This window comes from Oxyura jamaicensis, chromosome 18 (assembly GCF_011077185.1).
Source record: "Oxyura jamaicensis isolate SHBP4307 breed ruddy duck chromosome 18, BPBGC_Ojam_1.0, whole genome shotgun sequence".
Classification (NCBI taxonomy): domain Eukaryota; kingdom Metazoa; phylum Chordata; class Aves; order Anseriformes; family Anatidae; genus Oxyura; species Oxyura jamaicensis.
The window spans coordinates 8116566-8140192 of NC_048910.1; the positions used below are offsets into that span (position 1 = coordinate 8116566).

At 37.2% G+C, this 23627-nt stretch overlaps 1 protein-coding gene across 1 annotated transcript in view; it reads left to right on the top strand.

Annotated features, from left to right (window-relative positions):
- Positions 1–23627, top strand: part of ANKFN1 (ankyrin repeat and fibronectin type III domain containing 1) — a 126833-nt gene that overhangs the window by 77880 nt on the left and 25326 nt on the right. The window contains exons 8-14 of the mRNA XM_035342578.1: positions 268–381; positions 10719–10816; positions 12308–12398; positions 14324–14431; positions 20568–20667; positions 21860–21992; positions 22586–22702. Coding sequence (XP_035198469.1) covers positions 268–381; positions 10719–10816; positions 12308–12398; positions 14324–14431; positions 20568–20667; positions 21860–21992; positions 22586–22702 — 761 coding nt within the window. The remainder of the gene's footprint in view (positions 1–267; positions 382–10718; positions 10817–12307; positions 12399–14323; positions 14432–20567; positions 20668–21859; positions 21993–22585; positions 22703–23627) is intronic.

Consider the following 23627-nt stretch of genomic DNA (forward strand, 5'->3'; position numbering starts at 1 on the left):
TTGGGTTACGTATATGCAGGAAGATATTTTTAACTGAAAGGAGCCAAAAAGCATGATAGAAACAAATGGTGTCTGCAGCATATTGTTAGCAGGAGCACTAATTAAAATTCTCAAAAGGCAGAGAACACAAACACCTACAACACAAACACCTACAACCCAAAGCTCACAATTGCAGGGTGATTTTCAGTGGGTTCTTTGAAGACTCTGAAACATTGTTTGAATAGGATTTGTTGTGCTGAAGAGCTGATGTTTTCTCTTCTCTCCCAGGAGCCCCTGAGGCGCCAACCAATGTCTGTCTCATGGTAACAAGCAGTACATCACTCACTGTCACCTTCCAAGAACCTCTGAGTGTCAACTCAGCTGTGGTGACCAAGTATAAAGGTACTGGATTTAGACATCTTTCATTTACCTTAACAACCTACAAAAATTTGAGGGCCAAATGAGAAAGGTGTTTTCACTAGAAATGTTAGAATTTAATTATTTTCACAATAAATAGCTGTAGAAGTTGAATTTTTCTTAAAAGATTCCTCAAAGACAAGATTTTATTAAAAAGGAAAAATAAATTAACCAAAAGCTTTCTCCTTGAGTGCTTTGAAGGAGTTTGCTTGACTTACTGTGGTTAGGACATCAGCTCAGTGACTGGAGCTATAGAGCCAGCTATAAAACACAGGCTAACTTTTGGTGCCTGTGGGCTTCTGAAACTCTGTGTATCCTTGCAAATGCCAAACCCACACCACCATTGCGTAAAGGAATGCCTCTGGAAGCTGAAACTTCTGGCAGAGGCATCATACAGCCCAACTAATTAGCTATTCCAGGGCTGCCACATCATTCTTGGAAGAGCAATACATATGGGTGGCACCAGTTAGTTGCAAAGTGGAATGAATAAGAAAATGCTTTCATCTGAATAGCTCTGTTGAATAGCAAATGGTTGCAAAACAGAATTTCTCTTTCACAGAAAATCCCAATATTAGTAAATAAATAAATAAAATAAATTATCAAAGATTGAAACAAAAATGAGAAATTTTAAATTAAAAAAAAAATCCTCTTTAAAGGAACTTCAGGTTTTCTAAAATATTTGGAACAGTAAGTTCTTCAATGTTAAGTGCAGCAACCAGCAGCCTTCATCTTCAGTAGGAGCCTGCATCCTTCCACAGGTCAAGATCAAGAGACCTGAAAGCACTGTCCTGAAGATCCGAGGCCTTCTTTGCATACTCTAGGGGAATTGGAGTGCAGAGCCTGCAAGAGCCTGAAATTATTTCCCATTGTGTCTCTCAATGTTTCCTGTTGTATCTGTTCCTTTGTATTAATAACTAAAACTTCATTGTTATAGGTATTTGTACCTTGGATTTCCATTCACGTAGTAAGAACCATAATGATTGGGTCCAGATCGGTATATTTCACGTTTCTGTGTCTAGGTGTCACAGTGATTGCTTCAACAGGAGGCGTTCAGAAAGCTGCAGTCCATCAAGTGCCCAATGGCTCATGGAGTTCCTCTGAAGGTGGAACATGCCACCAAAGAGGCTCCACTGTCATCAGGCACAAGCACACAAAGGAGTACATGAGTTTATTTTGGAACAGGCACATTCTCAATCTTCTCTTCCTACTTCTGATCAGAGATGCCAGTCATCACTGGATATGCCCAGAATTTTTTTTTCATAGTGCAAGGGTAAAAAGCAAAAAGAAACAAAATGCCAGACATCACTAAAACCATCAAAGTGATTCCATTCCTGATAGCCTCAATAGAAGGGCAAATTACTGTGTTACACCTAGTCAGTTGTGCAGTGCTGCAGGAAGTGTGATTTGCAAAAACATCAAAGCCCTTTAGGAGCTTAAATCTAATTTTCAACAATGGGTTGGGTTGCCAGGAAACTAAATTTCATTTAAGGGCTTCCTACTGCCTGATTTACTTGTGAAAATGATACTTGGGCTCCTGAAACACTTAAGTTCTCTTGAAAATATCAGCCTGCTCTTTGTGATATGCAGGTTTTAAACAACCCTGAAACACATTCTCATTACAATAAATGCTGATATTTTCACAATAAATGTTGATATTTTCACAATAAAGCAAATTCCCGTATAGAACTGATTTTTAAATCAGAATACTACAACCAGTTTCTAAACATTGTAGTATTTTATCTTGCTTATTCATTTGGATTAAGTCTGTTTCGCAGCATGTCAGTTCTGTCCTCTTCTTAGTAAGCACAACATTAAAAGAAATTTAATCCAACTTGACCTAACATTCTAATCAGACTAGGTAGCCTTGCCGTCATATTTTGAGTTACCCTCACCGGTGATCATTTTATGCTTTATCAAGTTGACAGTTAGTTCTGCCAGAATGTTCTTTTTTAATACTTTATCCCAAGAGACTCGCATATTTATGGTTAGATAAAAAGAAACATCATTAATAGCTGCTTTTGGTGACTTTCGGGAATTAATTAAGCACTGGTTGTAGAATTGTTTATTACATTATGGAGTGAGATTCTGTGTGCTAGTTTGAGGGGTCATAAAAAGAAACATTCAAATGATCTCTTGTAGGAATGATTAGAACCAGCTAGCAATTACCCTGAAAGGAGAGCTTGATAACATTGTCTGAGGATCTTTTTAGTCGCATGTATAAATCTCCTATACAAAAAAAAAAAAAAAAAAAAAAAAAGCTTTTTGCTAATTCAGGGACAAAAATAAAATGTTAGGTTTTATTTTGCTCAATACTTTTATTTTGCTCAATACTTTACCGTTTCTTTTTCTAAGCAAAGAAAAAATCAGAAGCATTTGTAGCAGTGTGTAGGGAATACCTGTTCATTAACAGAAGCTAATAATGTTCTTTTCTATGGACCAGAATTATAGGGGATAAAAACTGACATCACTTCTGTTCAGTTTAGTTTAGTTCCTTAAAAACATTGAGAAGCTGCCAATTCCTTTTTTTAAAAAAAAAAAATCTGTAATTTTTTTAACATATTTTTCCAAACTTTACTTGCTCAAATGTCATTTAGAAATTAGGTTTGGAACATTATCTAACTGTCTGTTATTTTCCTGTGTGTGATCTTTTCCCTTGCTAGCTGTATGACTTACAAATAATAATACAGGAGAATAATACTTTGCACTCACTCTCTAACCACTAAAACCATCTCACTTCATTAGAAGATTTAATTTTAACCACACACAGTGAATGAGTATTGACTTTGGTGTCCCAGCTGGATGGCAGTTCAGTGACTGCATTCTGTTGAGCCATTGCTTTAAGGAGCCAGAGTATTCTCTACTTCCTCTCCTGGATTGTTGTTTAATGTTGCAGGCACCATCCTAATGGCTCCCTTCAGTTTCCCTCCAGAGAAGGCTACAACGTGGTGGTGGCTGATGTGAAATGATTCCTATGTATATTGTAACTTAGTAAAGTGTTTTGAGGCTGGAAGCAGACAGGCATGCCATAAATCAATAATAATAGTAATAATCCACTCCATGCTACAGGAAGATTCAAAGCCAGAGTGAGGACTCCAGCCAGTTTTAGGAAGGATGTGAAGCATCGCTATAATACTGAGAAGAGAAAACCATGCCCTTGGTTAATCATGACCTAAAGCCAAACTTTACATCCCATCGTGGAAGTACTTAAGACCTGCTTTAGTTTTACATTTTTGTAATCACAATCAAAATGTTCCACGTTAATATACAAAATAACACCACAGTTTGAAGCTAGGGTGAATCTTTTTATATAACATTTTTTTAAGTGTTGTGTTGTTACTGCATCATATGTTTTTACTCTAGAGCTATGCTACAGTAACCATCTTGATGCAAAAAATCCCAGCAACAACATAATCCACCTAGGTGCTACTTGACTCCTAGGAGCATCTCCATTGGAGCTGACTAGTAAATACTTGGTAGGACTCCTAAAACCAGTTGTCTTTCAATAATGAGCCTTTCTAGGGTTCACAGGTTCCACACAACACATACACATAGAAAAATCAGTTTATTTAAAAGAACAAAATATGATGATAAGTAATTTTATTGCTCTTATTTTCTATGTATTCTAAACCTGGTATTTATTTTGCTTTTACAGTCAATAAGTACGGGTTAACCTTGTCTTACTGCATGCTATTTTTCGTCAATTTTCCATTAGAAATAGCCATAGTAGTGGTCTGATCCCCAAGTATAGGATAAGAAAGAAAAATGGACACAGTGCTGAACATTACCTACTGGGAAGGACCACTATGCAATGGAAAATCTCCATTTATATTTTATTTACAATTTTTAAACAAACAGCTATATCCCCTTTTGGCGAAAAATGAAACAGCTTGTATAACCAAAGTTGAGCTAATTTATTTAAGAGCCTGGAACTATTTATGTTTGAAGAGAGAGGAAGACAGAAAAAATCTGAGACATGTTTGATGTAGCAAACAGAGCTGATCTTCTCTCTGTCTGGATGTAGCTGTGGACTTGGATGCCAAGTTATTTTCCAGATAATGATGCTAAGCTGTCTAGGCTGCTTTAGCCCTTGTTACCTTTTTATTTAGTTTGTTATTTTAGCAGAGTATTTCATGTTAGTCTGGATTGCCCAGCTGCCTTCTAGGATTTCTGTTGGATGGAGAGAAGATTTTTTTTTTCTATGTCAGCTTTTCTAAAAAATAAGAGGCAGACAGGAAAGAGGGAGTTATGTCTTGCTTAAATTTTGACAAAGTCACTTCCTGCCTCCTTTCTTCCAAGGCAATTGTGGTTCATTTCAGATTTTTTTTTTTGCTTTAGAGTATCTTAAATTGTCTTTAAATTGCTGGTTCAGTCCTAGTTAGAAATGCATTAGCCTCAGTATGTTGCTATAGGATGGCCACATGATGTGTGTCGGCTACAGGCAAGTACTTTTATCCAGCAATTTGGTGCTATCATTGGAAATCTCAACCGAAGGATTAAATGAGCCACCTTTCATTAAGGGCCAACAGCTGAGATTATGAGATGAGGAAATTTGCCAGGTTGGGCCTGTAGGATATGTGTTCTGTAGCTCAAAAAAGTCAGTATTTGAGATTTTTAACTGACATCTCACTATGTCAAAGGAAGTCTTTCATTGAACATTTTGGTGAGTAAAACCTCAAAGATTTTACGAAAACTGTCTATGATTTTTGTGTGATTCTGCATGTTTTACATTCAAGAGTAGTACTTTCACAGCTAAATAATCTTGTCAGTTTGTGTGTGTCTCTGTCCCTGCGAGCATGTATAAGCACTCATATATTGTACGCTTTGTAATTGTGTATGTGATTTGTTTATCAGTAGTTGAATTGCCATGTTTGATCGAGTTTGGGTTTGTTCCATAGCAGGCTTCCTGCAGTGATCCATCCAGTATTGCACAGTGGGTTTGGCTCCAGACAAATTTGGCTAGTCTAGTAGGTAGAGTTTACACAAAGACTTAAGTGCATAGATTTACAAAATCTCCAGCTATTTTATTTTATTTTTTCACTTTGGTGGCAACTTACTGTTCACACAGTAGTATCAAAGGCAAAAACAGCAAGCCTCTGCTCTGTTTGATTTCCAGAACAACCTTGGTTATGGAACTGAATGCTTGCAGAAGTCAATCTTAGGTATGAAAATGTGTTGCTTTAACAGTAATACCTATGCATCTTCGAACAGTAGATGCTACATCACTGATTGATCCTATTCCAACTTATAGTGGAATTGACTACTATTCTGCATTCAACTTGATCTTCAGAGCTTTTTCATTTATTATTCAAAGTTTCTTTGTATATTCTGAAACTCTTTCTTTCTTTCCTTGAAACAGTTCTTGTTCCATAAAATGGGAAAAAAATACTTTCCTTTGTAAGACATTTGAATTTATCCTGCTGAATAGGTGTGGTCTGATATTTTTTTACAGTAGTTCATTTATGGCATTTTATTAGGTCTCCTGGGCACTTTATTTGCACGTTACATTTTGGTAGCTAACAGGACTGTGCAATTTGACTTCTATTTTTATGCCTAGCAAGTATAAAAATGTATAAATGTTAGAACAAACCTTTCTATTTCTAGCTCCTGTTAAGATTCGTAGCATGAGTTGAACTTAAAAAATAGTTCTTAAACTTTATGTTGTTTGCTGTGTATTTAAAAGCATCTTTGAGCCTGGATTACTTACTAAGTGATGGTGTAGTTATCTAATGTAGTTGATCAGGCAGCAATTACTCAGTCCAGTCATTCTTTCCTTCTGCTTTGTGTTTTATAATGATTTTAAACAGCAGCACAAGATGAATGGCTATGGGAAAACCCAGACATATAGACTCTGGTTTTGTCTGTCTTTGGTGTCTAAGAAAAAGGCTCATACCTTGATGTTGCTGAATTTTAGACATTGCTTTACTTTTTATATTTGCTTTGACTTACCAGCATTAATATATAATGTTAACAATGATTTGCACATGGCTAAGCATTAGAGCTTCCAGGTTATACGTCGGGCATAGAAGAGGTGAATTTCCTGTATTATGGCAGGTCTTGATCACAAGGCCTTCAGTTTCTCTCATGAAGGAGGCTGCCCATTTAGCAGATCTTCTGATCTATGGGTTTGGAAATGCTTCCTCACTGATAACTTGCCAACATAATCTGCTAATAAGATAGATAAGTCAACAGAATATCCAAAAGGGATTGTGGCAACATGTTCCTAGTCTCCAGTTTGTCTGAAGTTTTCTCTGATCCATCATGGACTTCTCTTGTTCATTTACAAGGATCTAAAACTAAGCCATTTTGCCTCTCCAACCAGAACTTGATATTGCTCTAGTGATCAGATAAGACCCACAGAACTGAAAAATAAACATAAAGCTGGAATCAGGTCTTTGGATCTGCTTCCAGCTCTTACCTTGTGTGTTCAACATAAATTGCAGGGTTTACTGTTTTCATGCATGAGTGCTCACTTAGTTCATACATGAACACCCAATCAATTAATGCATGAGCACCTGATCAGTTCATGCATGAGCACCCAATTAATTTACTAATGAGCACCCAGCTGGCTCACACACGAGCACCCGCATAACTCACGTCTGAGCACCCAATTAGTTCATGCATGAGCACCCACTAATTCATGCCCGAGTACTGCGTCAGGCATATATTGACAGATTTCAGCAGCCAGGGGCCGTGGGTGTCGGAGGAGGCCAGGAACTGAAGGGTGCTGGTCGCAGCTGGCCCAGCCCGCTCTGAAACTGATGGAAAACCCCATTGCCGACTGTAACCCTCTGGTGGAAGCAAGGGAAATTGAGACTAGGAAAGGGGTGGAAAAGTATTTGGCTTAAGTTGAGCCTGGGAAAGGGTGTTTGCTTAAGTGATTGCTTAATTGTTTATGTTTTCTTTCTTCTCAATCTGAATTAGTGAATAGATTAATTGGCAATAAATTAAATTAAGTAAAAATTCTACAAATCAAGACTGTTTTGCTTGTGACACCTGGCTGCAGTGCTAGGGAGAGGTGAAAAGTCTTTAAATTACTGTAGGGGCTAGTTTATAAAGGAATAGAAGCCTTAAATGTGAGTAATTAACATCTATTCAGCAATGTCCCTCTTTAAAAATATATTATGGGAAAACCAGAGGAAAAGCACTGGAATCCCATTAAGCAGATTAATTGAATTAGGGTTTGCGTGTTTACTTTCTTTGTTAACAGTGCTATGCAGTGTTCCAGTTTGTCTTGTACATTTTGATAGATGAATTATTTGTTTGCATTTGCCCAACTACTCACTATTAATTAGATTTTAATGTATTATGTTTTGGGAAGAAGCTGAGCCTAACCCATGCCTGCTTCACACAAACGAGTAGTCCTTACTTTCATAAGCTCCCCTGCTGGCTTTGGTTGCACAGATTACATGAGTGAAATGTACCCACTGGGAGTGGAAATTTGCAGAATCGGAGCCAAGCCTGCTATACCTTCCTAGGGCGTGACGTCTTTGCATAAGAACCCCATTTACTCTCCAGTCCCCTTTCACAGTTCTAGCATGTATTTTCTCCCACTTTTCTTTTCACAGCCAGACTGGGCGATGTTGGTCATACCAGGGCTGAGACACAAATCTTGGCTGTTATTATAATGCTAAGTTGTGTTGTAGCTTGTTGACCATTGGCCACATTGGAAGGCAATATTGCCCCTTTATTTTAAAGTGCATCTGTTGAGTATTAAAAAAAATAAAATAAAAAATGCATGGAAACACATCAAAACTCCTCAGTGCCAAATCTTTGTTTGTTTTACCTGGTGGAAGCATTATGCTGGGATCTCTGTGAATGCTCTGTACAGCTGGTATGACCTGTCTCCCTGCTATCATTCTTTGCAGAATTTCCAAACATGAGAGGCGTACAGAGAGCCTGAACTCAAATCTGCAAAAATTGGGTTCCTTTCCTAATTCAGCCTGGAAGGGCAGGTCAAGGCAGTTAGGAGGAGCTGACCAAATACTGCAAGCATAGAAAAATCAAGAATGTTTTTCTCCATCTGAGCTGGTGATGCAGTGTACACCAACACACTGATTCTTCCTAGCTGCCCTGTTGCTTTAAATTGGCAAGACATTATGAGAATAAATTGTTATAATTATTTCATAAAGATCAGCAGGCAGAAAAAGATGATGTGAAGGGATTTCTGGCATTAGGGCTCTCTTTCAGTTTTACATTTCAAAGGAAGCTATTGAACAATGCAATTATTTGTTTAGAGACCCTTGGGAACACAAGCAAAGATCACAGAGTCCTTCATCCTAGGCTCTGGACACAGGGAGGAAAGGAAGATGACAGAATCCTTGCTTCATAAGAGTCTGGGTTAAAAGTCATAGTGGCACAGTGCTTTGCCAAAGTCACACAGCAAGTCAGTAGAAAATGCAAGAATAAAATCCAGAATCCCAACTCAGTACACTATTCAGTAAACCCCATCAACTTAGCAACATAAGTTATGTCCCTGGGTCTAATTAATCTATTCAGCAATTCGGTGAATAATTTAAGTGCAAGCAAAAACAAATGCCAAGAGAAGTGACAAATTCTGCTGTGGCTTGGGCTATTTACTTTACTCAGGAGGTGTTTTCCTGAATGAATCTACAAAAGAGTCAGGAGGTGTTTTGTACCATCACTTTGTCTCTCTTGTCTGTCTGGTAAGCCATTTAGAGCATATTCAATATAACAGAAACACAGTGACTGGAAAAGAAACAGGTGAAAACAAACTCACCCCTTTATTTTAAAGTGCATGAATTGAGTATTAAAAAAAAAAAAAAAAAAAAAAAAAAACACTTGGCCACAAGTAGGTTGCATAACTTAAGCCAGTCTAAAATTATGTGCCAGCAATTTACATGAGTTTTATGTAACTGTTTATACTGCTGTTTATTTAAAAATTACTACTTATCTTGGCTACCGCAGTAACACATCGTGCATTTGCTAGCTCTGGAATACAGGGCACCTTCATTAAAACACATAGTCACCAATATATTAAACACACAAAAAACCCCTGCTCTGACATAACGTGAAGTGTCAGATGGAAAGCCGCAACAGCGAAGACATTCAGCGTTCATGACAAAGCAGGCCTTTGGGGTGTTCAGAACAGGACTGGAACATGCTCCATCCTTAATTCACCCAACAGCTCTCAGGTCCTTTACAGCACTGTTGGTACAGTCTACAAGACCAGCTCTTGTTCCTAGGCTCTTATAAAGGACCCTCTTCATCTTCAGGTTTTTATACTTGCATATTTTTATATTGAACTTCTAAATTGCTGAAGCAACCAGCCTTTTGTTCCTTCTTAAAGTCCCAAGTACTTCAGACTTACACAGATAGCTGATACTTTTGTTTACTACCAGAGCAAAAATATAATTTAAGAAAGAGAGGCTGTTTGCTTATCTGCAGCCATCAGTTCCCCACTTGCACATATTCTTTTTTAAAAAATCTTGTGGTAGCTTTTCATGGTCTGTTTGATACTATTTTACAGTCACATTAATTTTTGCAAGGAGTGAGGAAGAATACTGACAGCAGGATTGCCATTTCAGACCCCGTAAGTAGAAACTGTACAACTGTGGTCTGTACAAGTTGATGGAAGCACTTTGGTGAAGGTGCCCTTTGTAATTCATGCTGCAGAACAGTTTGGGAGGGATGTGCCAGCCCAGAGCCACTTAGTGCACTTCAAAAGTGTGTAAAACAAGGGACAGGTCCTTGTAGAACTCTAATTTCAATGACCACAGCAGAACCAAGCTTGGACAAGAGAGCCAGAGCCCACTGAAATCAATGAGGAGAATAGTGAGTGTTGGATCTATCCAAGGAGGGTATTTCTACACAGAGCAGCCAAGGCTAGGTGATTACGGTGTTGTGGTCCTGTGGAGCCAAAAGGACTCTCTGCATATGCTTATCTATGCAAATATTATTGCAAAACTGTGTTTTTTGTTGGTTTGGATATATAAACTGTCTAATGGAATTAGCAGGTCCAAATCCTCTACCTACTCTTTTCCACTGCTTCCCTTTCTTTAAAAGGAAATTGTTTAACTGAGAGCAAATGTTGACTGAATGTAATTTGTATTGCAGTGTATTTTTAAGCATTCTTTCCTAAAAAGCTTTTGGGCAATATTTTGCTTTTCTCTCTCATACACACAGTTATAATTTAATTATTGTATAAAGTTTTCCTAAACATTATTGCTAAATAGGATTTTTAGTATCCCCATGGAATGGTAAACTGCTAGAAGAAAAATTAACCTGTGAAGTGATTAAAGCACTTTGATTTCTTTTCTTGGACTGTAATCTGATTTAATTTGTTCCCGCTACTTGTTTCCTAGTGGAATGGAGCTGTACGGAAGACTTTTCTCCATTGGCTGGTGAAATAATTATGGATAATCTTCAGTCTTTGAGGTGCTCCATCACAGGTCTCAGAACAGTAAGTGCCAAATGATTCATTTAGATCTTGATGCCCCCTGCTGCCCCAGTGATAAAAAGGCACTGATAATTTGCATCCATGCCTGTTGGTAACAACTGCAGAGTGCCTTTCTTCTAACAGCAAGTTCCAGTCATTAAGCATAATACGTCTGGTATCCATAATCTGAAATTCACAGAGGAATAGACAGACAGCATGAACTGGTTTATAAGTTGTCATGCTTAGGGTAGAGCCAAAAGGACTGGAATGAAAGCTGCTGTTTTCTGGATCACAGGATAATCTTAGTGCAGATCAAAGGCTCGTGAAAGATCTAGTCCTGACTCTGATGGCAGATAACTAAAATAACTTCTTTTTCTACTTCTTTCAGGAGCACATTTGATGGCAGTCATTTTCATTTTTGTTATTTATTTTTGTATACTTACTTTACACTGATAAGAACTGGGTCAGCAATGGAGAAAATTCATGAATATTCACATTTATTCAGACCATGTGCCTGAACACCTTCTTTCTACTGGGTGTTCAGGACCATTTGTGCAAGCAAATCTGATTTCACAAAATACCTGTTGAAAATGAAGCTTGCTCAAAATACACACAACTATTTCCACGGGAAACATCAGCAGCAGCCCAACCCAGCATCCACTGAACTTCAGTCTTTCCACTGAACTCACTGCACACTGAATCAGGTCTATGAAGTTACAGTAGGGGGAGGCATGTTTCAAAAGCTGTTGGCCAGGGCCCTAATACATAGGGTCTCAAAATGGGAGAATTGACATTGAAGGCTAAGAAATGGACACAGTATAAAACCCCAATTCTAGACAAAATATATATATAAATATAAAATATATTTTTTTTCCTAGCCTTTTCTCTGGACAAATCTTTGATTTGTCAAGCTGTTTGCTAGGAAGCTGAGCCACAATATGCATTTCCTCTGCTTTTCATTTTCCAGCAACAAAACAAAATAATTTCTTTAGTTAAAAATCAAGCAAACTTGCACAGTCAATTTCTTAGGCCTGCTTAAGAACAGTGCTTACGGTGCGTTTGTCTATAATCTCCAGAGTATATAACATCTGTAAATGAAACCTAAACTTTCAGAAGCACTTTCCATTGGCCTAGGTTTACACATCAAGGTAAGTGATAAAGGTCTGACTGATTTCAGTGGCAGCCAGATGAAGCTTCTTCAGCTGCTGTGCTTGTAGCAAGAAGGAGAAATGGGACTTCCTTATTCTTGGAGTAATTGTTCCCAGGACTCTGCTGCGGTAGAAGAGATTCCAATTTGTCAATTGGAATCAATGTGTTCTGTTAACCCTCTGCAAATCACCTGCCCTGAAATCTTTGTGCTGTTCTTCAGTCTGTCATGGTGCATCAGTTGACACCCTTGAAAGTTACTTAAGAGATTTTCAAAGAAAGAAACCTGGGGAGGGACTGCTCTCTACTTATTACAGCCAACATTTTGAGTCGAATGCAAGTTTTGACTCCAGTTATTTCCATTTGCAGGGTCAGAGGTATTATGTTCATGTTTCAGCATACAACATGAAAGGATGGGGACCTCCACGCAAATCTACTCCTGCATATGCTTCTCCTTCAAGTAGGTTGAGCTTATTCGCACTCCCAGTTTGATCATTCATGTTGCTTTCATCAGAATTTCTGGCTCTTCAAAGAAAAGAAAAAAAAAAAAACAAATATGCTGGAATTCATGATTTAGTTAGCATGTCATTTAGAAGTGAAATAAATAAATAAATACAACTGAACTCCTTTCACTTCTCCCTCCCCCCCCCCAATATCATATGTGTTAATTCATATTTCTTATCTTTTATTCTTCTCCAGTCCTTCAACAGAACATTGTCCTCTAGCCACTAACATTACCAACATTACCAAAAAAAAAAAAAAAAAAAAAGCAATATTTTGACTTTCATTTCTTTTTTCTAGAGAGTTCGGCTTTATGGAACTTCTTTTGTCAGCACATAAATGGATCAAAACTTAAATTAAAACTGGTAGAACCAAAATACTTGGACATATAATATTTTGACTTCTGTCTTGTAGCATTATAGATCCTATCCATTAAACCATTGTTATAGATTTCAGTTCTGAAGTTGGTGGAGCTGTGGGATGCATGTAGTATGTAAAATACTCTAGATACACATTTTGATATGTTCCAGACACCCAAAAGCCTTTTTTTCTGTTTCAAACTCATGGCAGTTCTTCTCAGATTCCATTAGGACTATCAATTTTCGTTTGTAGTTTTTAATCTGCTATAATCACATTCTATTGTTAGTCACTTTTCCAGGCTTAGTGTTCCTTGCTGAACTGGCTCAGCATATTATAGTTTCCCTTGTATTGATTAGTGCAGTAAAGTGGGAGTTTTCATTTTATTGCATTAGCACTTGTTTTTATTAGGCTAATGTAACAATTTAATAACCTTGCATGCTAATGTGAGAAAATAAAGCAAGCTGTACCTAGCCTCAATGGTGGTAATGGAGAGGGTTGGATAAACAAGGCTGTTGCAGCACCATTGTCCCATTACACTGCAATTTTGCTCTTGTTTACCCCAGAATAAATCCAAATCAATGCTAAAGAAAAATTCTGTTTGCAAACAAAAATGTGCTACAATAGTGGGAGAAAATTATACTCTTGGTTATGTGGATAATTTCTTAATACCCTGATCCACCATTATTATGAGTCAGGAAACTGTAGTGTAATATTTTTTTATTAAAATTAAAGTATAAAAATAGCCAAATCTGGAATAATAATAATAAAAAAACTCTTCTCCGATAGCCACAGTTTCATCCTCCAGTTTGTGAAAGGATTGTCTGCTTTTTCTCTCAAGATTGAGATTATAGCTAGAAGACATATAACGGTAAAACAAATACTTTTGTAGGTTCAGGGGATGTGGGACAGAAACCACAGCTTCTGGCCTCTTGAGTGCAGTGCTGAGCAGACTGTAGGCTCCAGGGCAGGATCTGTTCATTCAGGTCTCTTTGCTGGGTGTGGATTTTCAGAAATTCTTTTTCTCCGAGTGTGTTTCTGTGGCCACGGAGCTAACTCAAGATGTAGGCAGATGTTCAATCTGCAAGAGGTTCCCTGTATAACTGCAGCAGAGTCATTTAGCCTCCTGGTGCCTCAACAAAATGCAGAAGGAGCAGTAGTGTGATCTTAGGGAGATAGTGAGAGGATCAGGATGGTACAGGCTGAGAGCAGCTCTGACACTAAAGCAGCAGAGGCCATTTATGTACTGAAGAGAAATAGCTATTGTCTAGTCAGTCACTACAGGAGCTACTGGAAGCTGATTGTGAGCTCTTTGTTAATAATCATTATGATTAATTACCTAGCTGGCACAAGGCAAAGGAAGCTTATTGTATAAGTAACAACAGCAGACTTAAAAATAAGTGCCATTTTTTCCTGTATGCCCAGATGAATCCCATAAAGCCCAGAAATATCAGAGGCAAGAAAATATTTTAAAACCTTCTCCTGCTCCTTTGTGTTTCATTTCTGTTTATTTCCTTTGTTCAATAGACTGGAAAGACTGCAGTGGAAGAGAACCTCGGCACAGGGGACACACTGAGGCCCTGGAACGTCTCCTTCAGCAGGTTCGAGCAGCTCATCAGCATTATAATTGCAGAGGTAAGGATAAATATCTATGTGGTAGGGCACCAGCTGAAGCCTCTGTGGCGCCTGTAATTTTAGCAGTTTTCTAACTAGGTCATACCTTCTCATTCATCAGGAAAAGAAAGATATTAATATTGGCCCATCTGGAATCACTTTAGTGTACTATCTTGCTCTTAACCCTTGAAATTAGTTGGATGAAAACATCTGAAAGCTAGAATGTGCACAAGCAAAGACACACCCTTTCTCCCTCTCTACCCTACGCACCTATTGATTTGTTTATTCCTACAAATCAGTTTCACACAGGATTCGCCTAAAATGCTTCAAGGATCTTTCTTTTATTTTTTTCATATAAAGAAATACTTTAGACATTTAGCAACTGGTTTGGATCAAAAGAGGGACTTGGCTGCCTCCGAATGGAAGACACTAAGTACTCTACTGGATGTGATGCCAATCTATAATGAAAAATAGTTGCACAATGCACTGGGAAGATAAGATTGCTACATTTTCAAATAGAATGGATCAAAACTGGGAGAGAGCTCGAATCGCAGCCAGCTCTTTGCTCTTCATTCATGAGAAACAGACTGTGCCTTTAATAGTTCAAGAGCCAAGGCAACAGCTTGGCATTCTTTTTAAAGAATATATAAAAACTCCTGTTCTATATGGGTTGTTGAAAAGTGCTATTTATTTTCTTAAAATAAACTTCTAACTGGAATAATCCCTCATTGCAAAGGAACTTATTTTAAACTGAAAAGTTGAACTACCATGAAGTTTTCATTTTTCTCCACGTAGTATGACTGTTATTTCAAGCTGCATCAATTGATTTAAAATCACAGAAATACTTAGGGCTAAAATCATGTGGCTGAATTGGAAAGATGCGGCCTTTGTTCTTTATGTGCAAATATGCCACAATCATGACAATCCACAGTCTGCCACAACCCATTGTAACCATAGCAACTTAAACTATTCAGCTATGTTGCTTGGAAAGGGAAAGGAGATATTGCAAGAAAATGTTGTTTCTCTAATTAAAATCCATGCAAGCATTATCACTTGCAGGTGGCCTTGGTAGTGAAAATAAAATAATGTTTTCTATCTCTTACATAGCTTTTTCATGCTATTAAAGAAGTCTTTTTCCATGGTACAGTTTTTCCCTTCTGAAGTTAGCACATATCTCAGGTCTTTCAGGCCACCTTCCTAGTCAACAGAGAATAAGTGATGGAACATCTGAGAATATTCTTAGTATAAATTGTTTTACTGACATTCCAGCCCAGAAAAGAAGCAGTTATAAACAACATGCAGAAAATCCCTTCTTTTAAGAATTTGACACCAGTGCCTGGTTCTTATAAAATACCACTGCTCCAGAAATTAACTCCAGTCTCAAAGCAAAGCACAGACAATTCTGTTACTGATTTCCTAACTCCTTTTCCTTAAATAATAAATAACAACAATATAGAAAATCTGTTTAGCTCAGAACATTTTCTTGCATGTCAGAAAGAGGATGTGGGAAATTACATATGGCAGTACTACACTGTGGAGTCAGCTTGAGCAACACCCTTGCCTCCAACCAAATAAAAATCTCATAATTGCTTGTAATGTTAACATTATACAGTAGTATATTTTGGATAAATCAGGTTTGTAACATAATAGGAGAGCCTTTGGATCTTACCTTAAATATACAACTAATGTCAATCTGTTGTATTTCAGTAATTTGCAAAAGAATCAAGACAAAAAAAAATGCAGAAAAAGTAAGAATTATGACATCACTTTGACTCTGAAATTTGATTCTGTTATTTGTCAGTCAGTGAAATCTGAGAAATCTGATCAAGGATCTGAGATAAGCTATTGTGTGTGACTGAAAAGCTCCCATAAAGTTTTTCATTTAATATAATACAGAAGCCTGTTTCGACTGTCATGGACAGAAATCAGCATGGATATGCTTTTTATACATTTAATCAGTTTTTACCATGCTTCACTTTACCACACTCCTCTGAGAAACTGCATATTGTAACCTCTGTTTTCCTCATTTGTTTTAGAGATGTCAATAAATAGCTGGAAATTGTTTGAAGAGTATCCTTGAATCCGCTTACAGCCACTGATTTGCAGTGAATTAAAGCTAAGTGGAGACAGAGACAGATTCAAAACTAAAACCTTGGCACCTTGGCTTTCCATTAAGTGATTCCTCGGCAGGATATCACATGCATGGTGCTCAGGCTGGCTGAACGAAAGTGGAGGAGGAGTGCAAAGGAGGTGAAAAAAGTGGAGAGAATAGTCCGTCTAGAAGGTCTAAGATTATTTGGATAACATAGGTAAAAGCCTTAGAATGCAAGAGCTACATGAAAAACGTTGTGTGTTAGTGCTCCAGCGTGATCTGGGAGGGTTAAATCGCCCGGATTCCACACATCTCTTGCTCAGGTCTGTTCATTCAGGCTTTGCACTGAAGCCTGCATTTTCCCCTATGCTTTGCATTTCAGGGACTAAAGAAAACAAGCTTACAAAAATACCAGGAAGAATACATTGGAATGTACAGTGAGTTTAAGAGCTTTTGGAATTAGATCAGCTGTTGCTTTTGAACCTGCTCTGTGATATGATGAAATCTCCTAGGGAATTACTTAGGAAGCTTTGCTTTCATATGTTTAATCTTCTGGAAAACCCTGATGATTACAAACAACAGTCATCCATTTGTCTTCATAATACCACACTACAGACTATCATAACTGAATTACTACAATTGTATGTCCTGGCAACACTTCAAATGTATTTTTTAAGTATTTTTTGCTTGTAGATCATTCTTTCTAAACAGTTCTGAGTGGATTAAGCAATTGTGTGATGCTTCATTAAGAAAAGAACCCAACTCTTCAGTAAAATGCTTACCAGATATTTTCTTTCTGTAATTTGGTTGAAATGTATTTTACTAGAGAAGTCAGAAGTGAAATATTTTTTTCTAATCATAACTTGATTCACAATCAGAGAGCCTATTTTCATTGCATTTAACAAAAAGAAGGATCTCTGATTCCACGACACATTTTAAAAGTTTAGATTTTATTTTTCTATGAGAATATACAAAACCAGTCTGAAGAACCTGGCCATGGACTAAGAAGGTCAGATAGGCAATTTAAGAAGTTAAAATTTCAGCTGTTGAACATGACTTTATACTCCAAAATGCACCACTCAGTACTATGACTGTCACGCCTATAGCTTCTTCATGAGATACAGAATTTTCTTTGAAAGACATTCCTTCTTGAGGTGAGCTAATATGGAATCTCTGATTGTCTTAAGCTATTGAGGTGTCTGCCTGCTATGTATGACTTTAACTTCTGCATGGAATTATGCCTCTGTGCATATTATCCCAATGTCAGTTGTCTGCACTGCTAAAATTATGTGGCTTTACATTGAGTGTTTTTTTTGTTTTGTTTTGTTTTGTTTTTCTGGAAGTTTCCAGTTATTGGATGTGTTTTCATAAACTTGCACTGTTAGTAAAAACTCTAAATCCCATTGTGTGCCCTCTGCTAGGATTTCAGTGGGATCTAGCTCCTCTTGTGCTAATTTACTTCATTATTCAGTGTTACCATTAATGATCTTTAGCTGTTCCACAGGCTGTCTGATCTGTGGGGCTAAGATTTCTTCCCAGATAATTTTGCACTGAGGTAATTCCATTTACTTCACATCTGCCCCACTTGAGGAGAGGCACCCGTTTGTCTAGAGATAGGACAAAGAATTCCAGATGATCTTCCTTCTCGGAGAAATGGCACGGCATAACAGACATTCCTCTAGAGCAGATGCATGCTAGCAGGCTGAGCATGCAACTTTGTTCTTATTCCTCCACAATCAACTTAGGTTGCTTTTAAGTATCTGTTGTATTTAAGTGAATGGCAAAGAAATATTTATAAATCCTACCCAAGACGGTAAATATAGTTAATTGTCCAGTGTGAAAGCTTCTGATCTAAATATATTCACTGGAACTTCTCTAATCTTGGCCAATATATGTTTGCTTCTATTAAAAGAGCTCACAGCTCTACCGTATCATTTATTAGTATTGACTTATTTTGTTGTCACTGGTGCTGCTGTAGAAAGGATACTCTGTTATTTATTAGTTAATTAAATAACAGACTGTTAAAAGTTTCATTTCCTATAGATCCAAAGTATCCTCTAATCTCAGCTCCATGTTTTTTGGCTCCTAGACATACCGTACTGTAAAACAAAAGCAAACAGCAATGTAGAAGAATTTACAGTCTCCATCTAGTTTTGTATTACGTCTTTTGCTGTTGGCTTTGAAGAAGCTGTGGACCAAACCCAAACCACTGAATAGCCCACTAACATATATTTCACTTGCAATGTGCCCTCTCGCTGTAATGCTCCAGTCTCTAGGTGTTCAATACAGAATTATGTTGCTTTGCTTTTAGCAATTTCCTCTTCCATTGCATCCATTGCTAACATAGGAGAAAATTGCATAATTAGGATGAAATTTATATTCCTAAATTGGTCTTAACTGTGGGAGAAGGAAACAGTAAGATAAGAGCTTTCATATAACGTTTGGTTTACATTACTGTGATATATTGAAGAAAGCTCAGAGTAAAATAAAAATGATCTGAGGAGATAAGGATAGAAAAACAAAGTATTTTTTTCAAAAAGACAAAGAAAACAAAGATCAGTTGCATCAAAGGAGCAGCCATAGATTAGAATGAGTCTATTTAAACTAAAATGAACATTGCATTGTAGAATATGCCATGGAGACCAAGTTTGCAGTGGAAAGACAATGGATTTGATGATCTAATATGTCTCATACATCTGAGTTGTATTATTTCACCCCAATAGAACCTTGCTCTCTTTGTACTTGCTGTTCAGCAGAGTGGTAATTATGCTAACAATGTGTCTTCTTTTTGTGGTTTTCAATGTGCAAATTATGGTGCAAATTTATTCATCACTTAAAAATATGCTGAGTGCTTCCACAGATGGGATTTGACAAGAACAAATTTAGATGTTCTTTAAACGTTCAAACTTAGAACTTGCTAGGGAGACACAGATAGACACCTCCTATTTCGCACTGGAGGTATGTGGGAAATATATTACTCTGAACACACCTAGGCAGACTGATTATCAGCTTTCAACAAATAGTTGTCTTCTAAGATCTTTCATGAGTTATATTTTTCCCTACTGGAGAGGGTTCTCCCTTGATATGTTTGGTGATTCAGTCTGGATGGGTATCTGTACTTCCTCCAAAAAAAGAGAAAACAGTCAGATATTGGAAGACTGAAGACGTAATTTATATATATATATATATATATAATAAAAAAAAAATAAAAAAGTTTTAAGCACCCATTCCTTTTACAAGCCATATGTAGACAACGCCTTCTGACAATACTAATATTATTGTACAGTGCATGTTGCTGACTGCCATCTATTGGCATACCTTCTAAAAACCACTTGCAGGTATACAGGTGGTCACAGCTGTTTCATAGAGCTTAAGAGTTTCAGTTTCAGTTCCACTGGAAGATTTTTCTTTGGCTTAAAAGAAAACTCCAGCAGAGAGTATCAGAGAAGGAAATCCCTGTATCAGAGAAGGACATACATTAAGTGAAATTCATGAAAATAAAAAATTATGCGATATATAAACAAAACTTAGGGTTTTTTTGTTTGTTTGTTTTTAAGATAATTGGGCAATTATTTATATTTTGAGTCTCTTCTTCTGTTGTGAGAGCTAGTCCAGAGATCCTTGTAGACACAAAGCAGGCCTCATGGACATATGTTGAGGAATTACATTACCCTAAAATGCTGACTGATGGTTTGATTCTCCTGTGTTTTTGAGACCACTTGTAAAATCCATATCCATCCTGAACACTAAGAGTATGTGGTACTGGTTTAAGCTATAATTGTCCTAGGAACAAAAAAAACAATTTTACAAAGTCTGAATTTGCTGCGATTAAGAAAATCAATTGATGTGCAATATTGTTAAGGGGATGAAACTACAAGAAAAAAATAATAATAAAAAAAAAATAAAAAGTTGTATATGAGCATGTTCCTAAATGTTGTCTGTTGAAAGGAATAAACCAACTGATTAGTATTAGTATTGTGGTTCTAGAGACAAAGGTTCTTTATGTGTTATTAACTGAAATGTAAGAGCTGGATTTAGTTTTTTTATTTTTATTTTTCATTCCAGAAAGTTCCAAATTACAGAATGCTGGTCGCAAGCAATCAGTCTCTAGGAGCCTGAAGCACCTGTTTCATTCATCGAACAAATTTGTGAAGACTCTGAAACGGTTTGTCATTCATTGTATCTCCCAAACATTCTGAGTTTTATCTAGCAGTTGCTGCTTTTATGCAATAGTGAACAGCACCTTAAAAATGGATGTAAGCAGATTCTACTCCCAATGAAACAACTGTCGATCCAAATAAACCTGATAAAATTATATATGTGTGAGACATGCATCTGATCGGAAAATAATGCTCCAGTTCCACTGAAATCATTAGCAATCTTTCATTGTTACTACTGGAAATGGATTTGAGCTCACCAGAGTGAAATATTGTGTGCAAACACAACACTGCAGTTACTGAGGTATTATCAAAGTACTGCATCTGTTGATGCTCAATAAGGAAACCATGGAATTTATTTCATTCATAATATAAAATGCAGAGCTCAGACAACATGTTCTAATGGATACTACTATCTCACTGGCCACAAACAACATATTGAGAGTTCTGTAACATTTTTAGCTAGGTTTGCAGCCCAGTGTGACCCAAATCTCTGCCTTGATAGTTTTAGCAATTGAAGGGGTTTTTTAGACTGGATTATTTCTTTTTTCATTGCCAGGAGCATTCAGTTTGCTTTTTCTTCTTTGTATTTTGATAAGAGTTTGATTCTTTCAGAAGAGCTCTCCAGAGATTTTAAACTCCCTAAGGCAACTACTTAATGTATGCAACTAATTGCAAGGGTAAATATTGAAAGGAATGATCTCTATAAACAGTTTTGCAGATATGCTGGCCAAATTACACTCAATTACACTAAGGTAAATCCGTAATAACCCTCCTGATTTCCATTGAGTTACTTCACAAGTAATGAGAGCAAACCTAAGCCCATTAATGATAAAGCTTTGGTAAATTTTTTGATTTCTAGAAAGCATAACACCCCCCTCCCCCCCACCTCCACCCCTATCCCCATTGGGTACTGTTTACTCTGGCAAAACTCTTACTAAAATTGATGTCACTGGCTTGCAGAGATTCATAATTCCTTAAATTCTTGTAGTTGTACATCATCTGAAGTGATAAGCTTCCCAAATATTTTTCAGAATTCACTGGTTGAAGTTGCATGATCTATATAACACAAAAGTTAAGACCAGATGATTTGATTTGCCACCTCAGAACTTAAGCTCTATGATTCATTGGCTAAAATTTGGCATGGATATCAATAGACACAAAAGCTGTTTGACAATATTTTTTTGTTTGTTTCTTTAGGGGACTCTACTTATCTGTTATATTTTTTTACAAAGACAATTTATTAGTAACCAATGAAGATCAAATCCCAATTGTGGAAATTGATGACTCTCACAGTAGTTCAATTATGCAGGATTTCCTGTGGTTCACAAAGGTAATGGGAGCCTAATTTTGTATTTTGTTTCTACAATTTTGTTGCTAGCCATGCATAAACCTTAGCTGATCATTCTGATCACATTGAAAAGCTAATAGATTAAGTGTTTTACCTTTCACTCATGTCAAAATGTAATTTTCACATACCCTTTATATGGGTTAAATTCTGATAGGGTCACTCACAGTAGCACAATTAACTTATAAATGCATGATCCTACATCAATGATTGCAAACTAGGAACACAAAACTTTTATGAACATTTAGAGAAAGAACCCAAAAAAAGTAACTAGAGGTTTTAAGTAGGTATTACGGTTATACCATCATTCAAGATACATTCACACTATTTTTAATTTTCTAAAGAACAGTAAATCAATTTTAAACAGTAGTCTAAAAGGCTATTGAAATTGGTGCATGATGTTTACAGAATGACTTCTGTGTCTGTTTCCTATTTATCTAGGCAACTCCTTGCTACCCACAAGAACTCAAAATGAACAATATCCACTGATTTTTCTAAGTCCAAAATGCTTTTAGTTTCATTTCTGCTTTTGTAAATGCTGAGAACAAAAACTGACTGAACTAGACATATTTTTGCAGTTGTCTTGTATGTGGGATGACATCAGATGGCTGAGGCAGAATATGTCTATATCCGTGTCCTCATCAACAACACTTCAAGCCAGGCAGAAGATGCTTTCTGCAGCAGCACAGCTACAGGTTGGTTTCATTGCATATTTCCAGCTATTAACTTAGTGACTTTCTGATCTCTAAGGGAAAGTACTGCCAGCTGTCCTTTGGTTCACCACTCCGCATTGGCCTATTCTTTGGAACAGTGTTATTATCTACAGTGAAGTGAGCTACTTAGTCTGTCTTGCCAGCTGGAAGCAGTTACATTAGAAGTAAATAGTAGGAAAAAGACAGGAGAGAAACAATAGCAGCAGAGGAAGAAACAGATATGAACCAGTAAATAACAACCCCAGATAATGCTGTGGGTTTGCAGATTGGGAGTTCACAGGTTACAGTCTTAATATTCACTGCTCAGAAACCTCTTAGAAAGCCTATTAATTATTAATTATTAATATATTTGTGAAGCATTTAAACTCTCAGTAAGATTTAGCACTCCCTTGTGCTATATGGACAACTATAACAGCAGGTAGCTTCTGACCCCAAATGAAGGACAAGTAGACTGAAGTTGCCAGAACATGACTCTGGATTCATCTGTGGCTTACAAGTTACTTGAAAACAGCTTCTAGGCCAGAGCAACACTGTTTGACCATGTCTCTGCTGTTGTGGTTGGTCATTCAGTATGAATGAATCTGAGATGTACCTGTGATACTGACACAATGTGAGTGATCAAGGGGCTGGAATACCTGTGCTCTGAAGACAGGCTGAGAGGCACTAGAACAGGTTGCCCAGAGAAGCTGTGGATGCACTCTCCCTGGAAGTGTTTAAGGCCAGGTTGGATGGGGCTTTGAGCAATCCGGTCTAGTGGGAGGTGTCCCTGCCCATGGCTGGGGGGCTGGAATTAGATGATCTTTAAGGTCCTTACCAACCCAAACCATTCTATGATTCTAGAAGTATTTACTGATGTAGTAAAATACATTTTCAAAAAGATGTGGGTATAATTCCTACAGAAAAAGTA